The sequence below is a fragment of the Cavia porcellus genome, unplaced genomic scaffold (assembly GCF_034190915.1).
Source record: "Cavia porcellus strain 051 isolate PalLab524CR breed Dunkin Hartley unplaced genomic scaffold, mCavPor4.1 scaffold_22, whole genome shotgun sequence".
In the NCBI taxonomy this organism is placed as follows: Eukaryota; Metazoa; Chordata; class Mammalia; order Rodentia; family Caviidae; genus Cavia; species Cavia porcellus.
The window spans coordinates 15,960,150-15,972,841 of NW_026947505.1; the positions used below are offsets into that span (position 1 = coordinate 15,960,150).

At 44.0% G+C, this 12,692-nt stretch overlaps 1 protein-coding gene across 2 annotated transcripts in view; it reads right to left on the reverse strand.

Annotated features, from left to right (window-relative positions):
- Enpp3 (ectonucleotide pyrophosphatase/phosphodiesterase 3) overlaps window positions 1-12,692 on the reverse strand; it is a 77,275-nt gene that overhangs the window by 58,109 nt on the left and 6,474 nt on the right. For both annotated transcript variants that reach the window (XM_063233482.1, XM_063233481.1), the window contains exons 4-5: window positions 11,611-11,736; window positions 1,166-1,226 (exon numbers count right to left, since the gene is read on the reverse strand). In XM_063233482.1, the coding sequence (XP_063089552.1) occupies window positions 1,166-1,226; window positions 11,611-11,736 (187 nt within the window). The remainder of the gene's footprint in view (window positions 1-1,165; window positions 1,227-11,610; window positions 11,737-12,692) is intronic.

Consider the following 12,692-nt stretch of genomic DNA (forward strand, 5'->3'; position numbering starts at 1 on the left):
AAGTCAATTTGAAGTCTTGCCAATGGTCATCTGCACAGTGTCACAGGCTCCGACTGTCACGGGTGGAGGGGGTGGCAACAGCCACAGAGACCTCACAGCCCAAGCTGCTTCTGGTCTCAGCTGTCGGACAGTGTGACCTGGGCAGGCTTCGTGCTTCCTTTTCATGAGCTGCGTTTCACAGCCAGTGCACAGCGACAATGGGGCCGAGTTCAGAGGGCTATTACACAGCAGAACACGCCAGACAGCTATGGTGTAAAGATCATAGTGGTTCACAGTAAGTGGTTCACACTAATCCTCTTTGCGCGGCAGGGAATTGAACTCAGGACTTTGCCCAGGCTCGGTCTACACTCCTCCACTGAGCTGACCGCCAGTCTACCTGGGTCATCTCTCTGCTGCTGTCAGAGATGAATTGAGTGTAACCTGAGTGCGGCCCTGAGAAAAGGCCGTCTAAACCCATGGGTTTGGTTTAAAGGCCAGGTTTTATCGAACAAAATGAGTGACTGAAGGAAAATCCTCACAGGAAAAAATATGAATGGTTTCGTGAACACCTGCTCTGTGCCACACCTAGGAACTAAAATGAGCCAGTTCCCCAGGCGAAGTTCAGAGCAAGGACCTATATGAGACCTCGTGGGCAAAACCAGGCCTCCAATCACACACAGCTGTTTCAGTCAGTGTAGAGCGGGCCGCTGGGTGTGAGTGCTGGGGAACAGAGACCACGAGGGTCGGTGGCACCCACTGTAATCCCAGCACTCAGGAGGCCAGGCAGTGGGATTGCCTTGAGCTCCAGGCCAGCCTGGGTACAGAGTGGGATCCTGTCTCTAAAAACACTAGAACCAGCCTGGCGTGGTGGTGCACACCCATCATCCTAACACTCAGGAGGCTGAGGCAGGAAAATCGCAGCCAGTTCAAGGCCAGCCTGGGCTACAAAGTGAGTTCAAGGCTTGTCAGAAGTACATAGTGAAACCTTGTCCCACAAAGACCAAAACAAACAAACAAACAAAAAATACAATGATAAAGCAAACAAAAGTGTGTTCACTTTGAGTCGAAGAGGACTCTAATTTAGAGCTAACTCCTCTACATGAAGAATCAGAGCGCAGAGGGAACCCCAGCCCCAACCTCCTCCCCACAATAGTGGAAGCAGCATGCGTGGGCACCCCATGCTCACCCTTCAGGACACTGTGGCTCCTGGCTCGAGTTGCATTCTGCTTTCACCCAGGGGGTTCTTCCTGCAAGCAGAACACAGTCTTTAGAATGCCTGCCCCGCACAGCAGAGCAAGGGGTTCGGGCCTGCGCGCCTCCCGAAGGGCTAATTCTTCCGACATGTCACCCCTGGCGATCACAGGACTGCCAATGACTTGCAAGCTTGACCTGCTGAGTACCGGGAAGCCAAGAAAAACCGGTCCCTTGAGCTTCCGGAATGACAGTGTTTTCCCGAGTGCTAAGCTAACCGGGTTTAATAAACACAGATACACAGTGAGTAATCCCAGTGCCCAGGAGACTGAATCAGGAAGATCACAAATTCCAGCTCAGCCCAGGCAACTCAGCCACTTAGCAAGACCCTGTCTCCAAAGAGAAAATTTAAATAGGGTTGGGAGCTCTGGGTTCCATTCTCAGTACTGCAAAATAAATACACAAATAGAAGTAGGTACACAACCGAGGAAGAATTGAAAGCATAGAAAAGAGAAATAGTGGTAACCAGTGGGGAAATTTTAACAAATGCTTAAAATCTTAACAAAAATGTAACGCTTCACGGGTGTTTCTCTTTGCAGTACGTTCTAGCTAAATAATGAAGGAGAGTTGACAGAAGGTGACAGTTATGCACTGTTCTGCCCCTAATGGATCTAGGAGTGATTACCACTGACAGACTCCCTCAAAGGGGTAAGTAGACAGGATGCTCTATGGAAGTAACTTGAACATATACATGAATAAATAACATCAGAATCTCAACAGTCATCAGGTTCTAACTACAAATTTTCATGAAATACATGGAACGAAGCATTTATTAAATCATGAAGGATGCAGTTAGCAAAACCCAGCCAGAAAAACTCCATAGGACAAATGACCCCATTTCTCTAGTAATAAACACAAGAAAGGTGATACAGAGGAATGAAACTCCCGACCTACTCTATGTCCAGAACAAATTCGTGTTCTCTAAAATCAAAGAATGAATTTTAGCAACCAAGAAGGATAAGAGCAGAATATATTTATTAAGAGAAAGAAAGCTTCTGTCTGAAAGACAGAAGGGGTCCCAAGTGGGTTATCAAGGATGCTGTATTTTCTAGGAATTTTCATAGAGTAAAACCATGAAGTGAGGTGGATTTAAAGGGGGAAAAACTGGGAACTCGAACCTAGATGGGCATGAGGTGGAATAAACTATAGTCAACCAGTGAGTTTAATTGTTCAGGTAGAATTGGCCAAATCAGGGACAAATGGGGAAGCCAGTTGTGTAGCAAGAGACAACATTCTGGCTGGGGGTTTAGCTCAGCGGCATAAGCGCCTGCCTTGCAAGCAGGCAGTCGTGAGTTTGATCCCGAGTACCGATAAAAAACGAAAAGACCAAAAAAAAAAAAAAAAAAAGAGAGAGAGAGAGACAGCATTCTTTATGAATCAGTGACTCCTCCTATAGGGGTTGGGATGATAACTCCTGGCTTCCCAAAGTGATCCATAATTAATCCCTAAGGACTATACCTAAGGGAGTGGTTGCATTTGTTTTGCCTTCTGTCCTGAGATCTGGCCCACAGCAAGAGGGGTGCATCTCCAAGGTCCCCAGACATCTGGTCCTCGGTGCCAGCTTCTTCAAGGCCCCACCCTGTCTGACTGCCTAGCATATTTCTAACTAGCTCAGCCGCCTGTGACAAAGGGGGAAAGGGAGCACATATATTCAAGACTTAAATATATTGGCCACTTACAATAAATCCCATGTATTTGGGTCCTGTTCTGTTTTTGTTTGTTTTTTGACCCAGGGCCTTGCTGTGTAGTTCAGGCAGGTTTTTGAACTCACTATGTAGTTCAGGCTGGCCTGGACTCATTGCTTTACCCAAACTGGCCTTGGAACTCTTGGTGATCCTCCTTTGCCAACCACACACCCGCTAGGATTATAGATGTGTGCCAGAGATAGAAAAACACACCCTAGAACACTCCACCCCAAAGGCTCAATTCTGAGCCCCACCTATCAGATTAGCTGCGCAAAGGAAAGCCTCCAGGAATACAAACACTAACTGCTTAGGCAGGGTATGGTGGCTCATGCCTGTAATTCCAAGTGCCAGCACTTGGAAGGTTGAGACAGGAGAGTTGGAGACCAGCTTTGGGATACACAGCGATACACGCTCTATCTCAAAAATACATAAATAATAAAATACACTGAAATGATTAAAGTAAGTCTATTGTGTTGAGTGATGCAGTTAAATTTCAACACTAGCTATAAAAATTACTTTTTTCTGTTAAATTCAAGCAATCTTGTGCAATAAACTCAGTGGAAAATCTACAAAATGAGCTTAATGCCAAGTATTAGTTTTGCTACAAGAATTCAAAAATTACAAAGTAGGAACAGAAGGGAGACTGAAGAGGCCAAGCAGCAAATTAAACCTAGTCTTACTTCTGTGAACTCACAGCTCTTTTTAATGACAATATTCAATATTAAGTAACATATACTTATTATTTTAGAAAGGGAAGAAGGAGGAAAAAAGATAAAACTGAGAAAAGGACAAAATGGAAACAAAGCTTTGTAAATAAGGAAGGGAAGAGGGGTTGGAAGGAGGGGAGGGGAATCGGGAAGAAAAAGCAATCAAGTTATATCATGCACAAGTACAAATTCCCTCTGATGAATGTGATCCTTATATACATAGCTAAATTGTACCAATAAACAATAAAAAAAATAAGAAATTGCTGCCTCAGGCTATTTCTTGTCCTGATGTTACAGGCAGCTGAGTTAGCTAGAAATATTATAGGCCATCAGAGAGGGCTGGGACCTAGAAGGAGCCAGTGCAGAAGACCACATAACTTGCAACCTTGGCAGAGACAGACACCTCCGCTGTGGGCCAGAATCTCAAGGCAAAAGGCAGAACAAATGCAACCACATCTAAGTATAAACCTTAGGGATTGATATCCTAAACAGGTATGGATCACCTTCAGGAGGCCAGGAGTCCCCATCCCAACCCCTACAGGAAGAGTCACTGCTCCATAAGAATGTCCGCTTACTATGTGACTTGCTTCCCCATTTGTCCCTGCATTGGTTAATTTTACCTGAACAATTAATTTTTTTGGTTGACCATAGTTCTGTCCGACCTCAGGTCCATCCGCCTAGCGAGTTCCCATGTTTTCCTCATCTTGGACCCAACCATCTCACCTCCTGGTTTGCTCTACAAAAGTCCCTAAAAAAGACATAGTCTTTGGCAACCCAGTCGGGACCCCTTCTGTCTCTCTCCCAGACAGAAGCTTTCTTTATCTCAATAAATATATTTAGCTCAATGGTATAGGTGCCTGCCTGGCAAGCATGAGGTCATGAGTTCAATCCCGGTACCAAAACATATATATTGCTCTTAATCTTTGTGGTTCCTAAAATTCATTCTTCAATTTTAGAGAACACAAACTCGTACTGAACATCTAGTAGACTGGGATTTTCATTCCCCTATGTATTTGGAGGTCTTCCACCGAGATCATCAGATGGAAGTAAGAGTTTGCTTTTTCTTCATAGACTTTGGACTGTGACTCATTTGGGTAACAAATGTTTATGCTTCAAATTTTGCTTCAGCTTTGCCCACTGCTTGTGATTTGTTTTTGTCCATGTTTTATAATTGCTCTGTCTCTTATTTAGTTTTGTTAAATAACTGATAAATCTAAGTTAAAACATGGGAAAGTCACAAAGTTATATTTCTTTAATAGGACATCTTTATTTTTATTTTATTCTCATATATCTTACATTTCAATTAGTTGCTACAAGAAGCTGGGGATTTCGCTCAGCAGTATAAGCGCCTGCCTGGCAAGCACAAGGTCATGAGTTCAATCCTTGGTACCACACACACACACAAAAGAATTAGTTGCTACATTTACTGGTATTTCTTGCCTGACTTTATTTAGACAATTGCACTACAGAGAGTAACATTAGAATGCCCCTGGTAGATTCAATATAAACTTTTATAAAATGAGTCTTCTTAAATAAAATCTAGCTCAGACTTAGAAATATGCATGTGTATAATAAAACCAAGACTACTTCCACCACTTAAAAAGCTCTAGGATGGTGGCTGGCATCTAAGACTTGAAGGACAGGTTTCACTAGGACAGACTGCCTCTGATTCTCCTCTACACTCTAGAGGAAATGTCAAGCTTATTCTGCTTCAGTTTCCTTTCGTTGGCCTTACTTCTAATCTTTTCTCCCACTTCGTACTCTCCTTTTTAGAGGCATGTGAAATTAGAAACAAAAGAATTCTGGACTATTGGAACCTTTTCTGCCTAAGATAAGCTCATAGAAAATAAGGGTTTGCTAACACTGAAGACAGGGAAATCATCTTAGATGATAGACCCATACTCCTCTCTGTGTCAAATGAGACATCTGAATTTTGCCCATCAGAAGAACACACAGAAAAGCCATGTCCCAGCTTAGTGTTCTAGGTGAGGAAGAAAGAACTGACTTCTGGGTGAAACCAGAGGGCGCTATTCCCAAAAGCAGCACACTTACAGGACCAAAACACTTTTAGACTAAGGAGGCTCTCCAAACTTTCAAGCTGTGGACTGACTGTAAAGAGCGGTAGGTAATGATCTTGCTCAGGCTTTTAACTATCTTTTATAGAACTTTGACAAACAGTGGTTACTCTGCCAGCTAATTAACTGCTCTTACAGCAGCTGCCACCCTTAAATGCAGAGGACAGATTCCCTAGCATCTGTTTCGTGACTCCCCATTGAAGCCAGTGGCCAGTGGAGTCAATGGAATGTTGATCAGACAGACAGCTGGATTCCTTTCTGGAGACTGACCTCTGGTTATCTGAGCCGATAGAAACAGAGAACTGAGGGTTGCTGGCCAAAGCAACTCTGCAGGGCACCCAAGAAGGTTCCTCACTGGACACTGGCTTATGACCACTGAAAATCTCTACTTATCTTTCATATTTATTTTTCTCTTAGTAGACTAGAAACTCTCTCAAGCTTTTCAGGGGATTTTACAATCATTTAGACCCCCTCCCTTCAGACATTAGACTCAGGCCAGCCTCCAACAATTGTTTACATTTCCAGGCAGCTAGGGAGGGGCATGGTTTGCATTTGTGCCTTGCCTATGTTAATTAAGAGTAAGTGACCAGCCGGGAGTGGTGGCTCACGCCTGTAATCCCAGCACTCCCAGCACTCGGGAGGCTGAGGCAGGAGGATCGTTGCGAGTTCGAGACCAGCCTGGGCTACAAAGTGAGCTCAAGGCCAGCCTGAACTGCATAGAGACCCTGTTTCAAAAGGACAAAAAAAAAAAGAGTAAGTGGCCAGCCTTTTCTTGTCTGTGTGATAGAAGAGTGATATGCCTTTGCTAACAAAATGTGGTTGTTCCATGATAATTAATAAGGTTGACTATAAGCCTCAAAGATATAGAAATTTAAATAAAGCATAGCCATGTCCTGCTACTAGGAAAGATTTCCCAGGTGATTAGATGGGTAACACAAAGGTCTGAGAGGTTTCTTTGCCCTAGGGCCCAGGGCTGGAATTCCGCAAGTCATGCCTTGCCTTATCTATCTCCCAAGGCCATCTCCTTCACCGTGCAGCCAGAGAAACCCTGTAACTACTAACTCAACTTTTTATGTCTGCCCTCTTCTAATGAACAAAAGCAGTAGTTTATAACAAAGTTAAGCTTCCATCTTTAAACAGTCCTGTCACAACTAGGCTTATGGAAACAAAGTTTAGGAGCTACCTAGGGAGATAAGATTCCAGTACTAGATCGAGGGTGGAAAATCTGGCCAAACTACTCTCTCTAGATGGCATCCACATCTAAATTGTTTCCTTGTTTTTGCATATAGGTGGTGCAAAGTCTTTTGCACTAAAGAGCTAGATACATAGCTCAGCAAAAGTTTCTGGGTTTGATGCCTGGTACAAAAAAAGAAGTTTCATACCCTTATGCCCTGCCTTTTACATTACAGACACAGGCAACTCAATGCCAAAGCCCCTCACTCCTTTGGAATTGAGTCTTAAGCACTGGGAGATGTTCAACCCTTCCATGTTCAAGAGCCATTTGATATTTCTCTGCACATGTATGTCATCTACCTACCCCCTAGAGGCAAAATGCAGAGCAGAGGGAAGTATTAATTATGATGCTATTTTACTACCGGAGGTACACTGTAAAAAAGAAGTGGTCAGAACTGCTTATGCTCAGTCTTCCTTTGCGCTGAGAAATACTCCTTATTTATTTCTAAATGTAAGCGCGAGGCACAGGAAAACTCAGCACTTCGGGCCCTTAAGGCATTTACTACTCTGGAGCCTGAGATTGCTCCTCTCAAACCTTTAGAATCTGAGGACAAGACAGCCTTAATCAAAACTGCATCCACCTTTACTGAACCTGAAGTTTCCCCTACTTGCCTTTCTAGTCTTAAAGATGGGGCTTCTAGCTGTCACCCTGGCATCTGGAGGGATGCATCCATCTGTAGCTGAGTCCATGCAAGCTCCTCAAGGACAATATCCTTTACAGGAAGTACATGGACAACTTAGGACTTTAAAAGAATTCACATGCCTTTTTCTTAAGTCCCTCTTTTTAAGGGGACTTAAAACAAATTAAGTTCGACCTTGGAAAATTTTCAGAAGGCCCTGATAAGTACATTGAAGTCCTTAGAGGATGTACTCAGACCTATGAGCTAGATTGGAAGGATGTAATGTTACTCTTAAATCAAACACTGACTTCTAGGAAGAGGCAAACAGCATTACCAGTTGCTGTTGCATTTGGAGATAACATCATATTGTTAATTTTAAAAGGCCAAAAGATAGACAGCCAGGGGAAACACCAGTTCCCACTGGGGCACAAGCAGCTCCCATCCAAGACCCCTAGTAGTCTAGCAACCAGACAGGATATCAAAACTGCAGACATTTTCAAGTGTGTTTTCTTGAAGGTCTAAAAAGAACAAAAACCAAGCTTTCTAGTTGTTTTACATTGTCAGCTATTTTTCAAGAGAGAGATGAAAACTGCCCTGACTTCTTAGATTGTTTACTAGAGGCACTAATAAAACATACTTCCTTAGATCCTGATTCAATTAGGGGGGCAAATTATTCTTAAAGAAAAGTTTATTACCCAGTCAACTCCAGATACTAGAAAAATTTGCAAATGATAGCCTTTGCTCCAGATAGTTCATCTGACACTTTAGTAAAAACCGTCTTCCTTAGCATTCTATAACCTGGACTGAGAGAATAAAGACAAAGGGAGAAAACAGAGACCAGAAGCTGCTGTCTTTGTTGTGGCCTTAAAGAAGACTACACTGACCTGCTATCGCTGCCACAGGCCAGGCCACTTAAGAGGGACTGCTTTAAGAGGCCCCCAAGCCATCCCCTGACTGGAAAGGTGACCACTGGAGGTTGGACTGTCCTCTGAGGCCAAGGCCCCAGAGTTCAGACCCATGCTATCAGCTGGTCCCACGGGACTAAAGGGCCTCAGGGCACTCATCTCCTTCCTCTGGCCAGACTGTCATCTCTGCCTGTCATCTCCACAGAGGAGCCCTGAGTAATCATTCCTCTTAGCTCGGCCTAAAAGCACAGCTCCCATCCCAGAGAGATTTTGTCCTGTTTAAATGCTGTAATATAGATCAAGCTTGCCAATTTATCAGTGATGCTGAGATTGGTTTCTACAAATACAGCACATATTGTTGTTCATGTACAAAATCTTAAGATAGTTTTTCATTTGTATTTTCATTTAATATAAAATAATATATTAATCTGGTTCTCATATGTATCAAAAACATAGAGATAACTATAACTAAAGCTAGAGGGACTTTAGCCTCCATCAATAAAGGGACTTAAAAGCCAATCAGTCACAAAATTGCTTTCCCTTAAAAAGTTTTTAAACTTACCTGTCAGCTCTAATGCTCATGCTTTGATCATACAGGCCTTTGTATAAATATTTAGACTATATGTGCTTTGATTAAAATTTGTTCTTGCCTAGAAGGTGCCAAGCCCCAAGGCATCATACAAATAAAACCAATAACACATATGCTAGATTACTTTTAGATTTCTTTTACTGGGATCCATCAGATCTTGTCTGGAGAAAAAATTGAGCCCTTAATTAACTATACTCCATGGGTTTTATAGTTCGGTTTTTTTTGTACCGAGAATTGAACTCAGAACCCTGCACTTGCCAAGCAGGCACTTATGCTGCTGAGTTAAATCCCCGGTTCATTCAACAGACTTTAAAGCTGATCTTTCTTGCCTGACTAGAAAGGTAAAATTAATAAACCAGGCCATCCTCCAAAATTCGATGGCATTAGATATTCTAACAGTACAAAAAGTACTTACACAACTGAAAAAAAAAACTAAAGTGTGTACATTCCTGATCTTTCTGCTAATATCTCAAATAACTGTTCGAAATATTAGATGACAAATCAATGACATATCAGATTCTAAAATGTCCTGGACCTTCTCTTTATCCTCCTTCTGGGAAGCCCTTACTACATCCTCTTGGTGGAAATCTCTGTTGTTTGTACTCATAATAATCCTCCTGATGCTATTATTTGGCCCCTGCATACTTAATTGTTTCCTCGGCTTTGTGTCCTTCAGATTTAAAGCTGTACGCCTAGCCAAGATGAAAATGCCTGGTATCTACTGAGGGCCATTACTTAGAATCTCTGCAGAGTATCCCTGACTGCTGCTCAACAGCTACAAGCTCCTTCAGCCTGAAGAAGCCAGAATGGTCAATGCCCACTGCTCCCTCATGGCAGTTCTGGTTACTTCTTCAGAGGGAGGAACATTATGGGCAGCTGAGTTAGACAGGGCTGGACACTCAAAGGGGCCAGTGCAGAAGCCCTTGCAACCTTGGAGGAGACAGACACTTCTGCTGTGGGCCAGATCTCAAGACAAAAGGCAAAACAAATGTAATCACACCCTATGTATAAACATCAGGGATTGATATTCTAAATAGGTATGGATCATTTTGAGGAAGCCAGAAGTCACCATCCCAAACCCCTACAGAGTCACTGTTTTTTAAGAATGCCTGTTTGTGCCAGGCTTGGTGGTGCATACCACCAAGTACCTCCCAGCATTTGGGAGGCTGAGGCAGGAGGATCATTGCGAGTTTGAGACCAGCCTGGGCTACAAAGTGAGCTCAAGTCCAGCCTGAACTGCACAGCAAGACCCTGTCTCAAAAAAGACAAAAAAATAAAAAATAAAAATTCTGACGTTCAAATGAGAAAAATGTTATAGTAAGAACATTATTAACTATAATCTGTTAGGAGATTATGGTTTTTTTTTCCAGACAGGGTATGTAGTCCAAGCTGGCCTTGAACTTAACATATAGTCCAGGTTGGCCTCAAACTTGAAGTGATCCTCCTGCTTCAGCTTCATAAGTGCTGAGATTACAAACAAAATGATTTTCATAATAACAGATGAATTAGTTTTTTGTGAAATATAATTAAAAATCAGCTAAAAGGTTTATGTGATATAGGGGGATGAAACTCCCAAACTACTAGATGTTCAGTACAGGTTCATGTCCTCTAAAATCGAAGAATGAGTTTTAGGAACCAAGGAGGTTCAGAACAGAATATATTTATTGAGAGAAAGAAAGCTTCTGTTTGACAGAGAGACAGAAGAGGGTGCCAAGTGGGTTGCCAAAGACTGTCTTTTCTAGGGACTTTTATAGAGTAAAATCACCAAGTGAGGCAGGTGTCAGGTGGGGAAGACTTGGGAACTTGCAAGGCAGATGGGCTAGAGGTGGGACACAACTGTAGTCAACCAATAAGATTAACTGTTCATGTAAAGTTGACCAAATCAGGGACAAATGGGAAAGCAAGTCATGTAGCAAGCAGGCATTCTTTTCTTCAGTTTTCTGTGTTTTTTTTTTTTTTTTTTTTTTTGTCTTTTTGAGACAGGGTCTCACTATGCAGTTCAGGCCGGCCTTAAGCTTACTTTGTAGCCCAGGCTGGTCTTGAACTCGCAATGATTCTCCTGCCTCGGCCTCCTAAGCGTTGGGATTACAGGCATGAGCCACCACGCCCGGCTTGAACATCAGAATTATTAAAAGTATAAGTTTATTTAGGTTGGTTGAGCATGGTGTTCATTTTTTCATATACTTCATCGGATGTTCTGAGGCATTAGCGATTTTAGAAAAGAATTTCACACAGCATTCAGGAAGCTGAGGCAGGAAGATTGCCAGCACTTTGAGGGGACCCCGGGCAACTATTGAGACCCTCCAAAGAACAAAATACAGAATTGGAAGAGCTGATGGAACCAGGGGTCGGAGAATTTTAACTTTCTTCCCGGACCTGGCAGGACAGTTGCTCCGCACATGCATGGGTCCCAAGCTGGACCTCAGGAAGCCCTGTCCCAGCTCCTGGACCACTTGCCCTCACCGCCCTTCTCCTTGGCGCAGGCGCAGCAGGGTCCCTGACCAGCCACCACAGCGCAGCCCCTGAGGACTCTAGGAAGCTACCGTCGCGCATGCGCGGCTCTCACCTTGGCATGCGCTGGCGTAGTTGGTGCAGCAGTCCCCGACCTGCTGGCAGTCGTTGGCGCAGGAGCACAGGCTGTTCTCCAGGCGTCTCTCACCGCAGCGGAACAAGTTGCAGGTCCAGATCCGAGCTGAAAAAATTCTCCATCAGTTCTGAGCATTGGATGTATTTGCAGTGTGCAACACACAAATGCAAGTGTCACACATTTCTCCCGGTGTTATGATAAAACAGTGAGATTCCCTGCATTAATCAGTGAAAGCATATACGGAGCCAGCAGCCCCGGATTGCTCTCCTGAGCATGGATGGCAGAGAAAGGCCCTTCACAGCTGCACCGCTGGCTCTGATGGGGCTACTTTTCCCACCCAGGGGCAGCCTTGTACAGGAGCCCAGCAACAGCAGCAGGATTCCACACAGATCACCCCAGGCCAGCCTCCCTATGGGGCTTCTCTGGCTTCAGACTCTGTGACAGCAGCTTAAATAAATTCACTTGTTAAAAATGGCAAGAAAAAGCAGGGTGTGATGGTACACATCTGTGATTCCAGCACTCAGGAGGCTGAGGCAGGTGGATTGCCACAAGTTCAAGGTCAGCCTGGGCTACACGGCAAGATCCTATCTCAAAAACTAAATTGAGTTTTCAGTAGTGGCGAGAGGCTGGAGTAAATTTGCTTCCCACTGCCACCCGATAGATAGGAGCCAGTGATTAAAATCCACCCCCACCCCACAACCCCGGCAAGCAGCCCAACTCGTTGGATAGGTGAGTGGTCTTATGCTTAGAGTTCTGCCTTTTCTGTCACTTGTGACTTACAAAGAAAAAAGATTAGGGGAAATGAATGAATACAGATCGCTGGCTCTAGCAGGTCAGCTCCTCCGGCCCTTGCTGGGACCATCAAGGCCTCTGCTAGCCCATCACTGCTCCCCGACCACTAGGGGCCCTGCTCTGGAGACCTAGGCATTAAATGCTGAAAACAACCAGGCTTCCCCAAGGGACAGCAGGCTGGGCTGCTCTTCGGTGCTGGTACTGGGGCTAAGGTCACCTTTCTGCTCTCCTAATGAGTCACATGCACCCTGCTGGGCTGGGGGGCGACT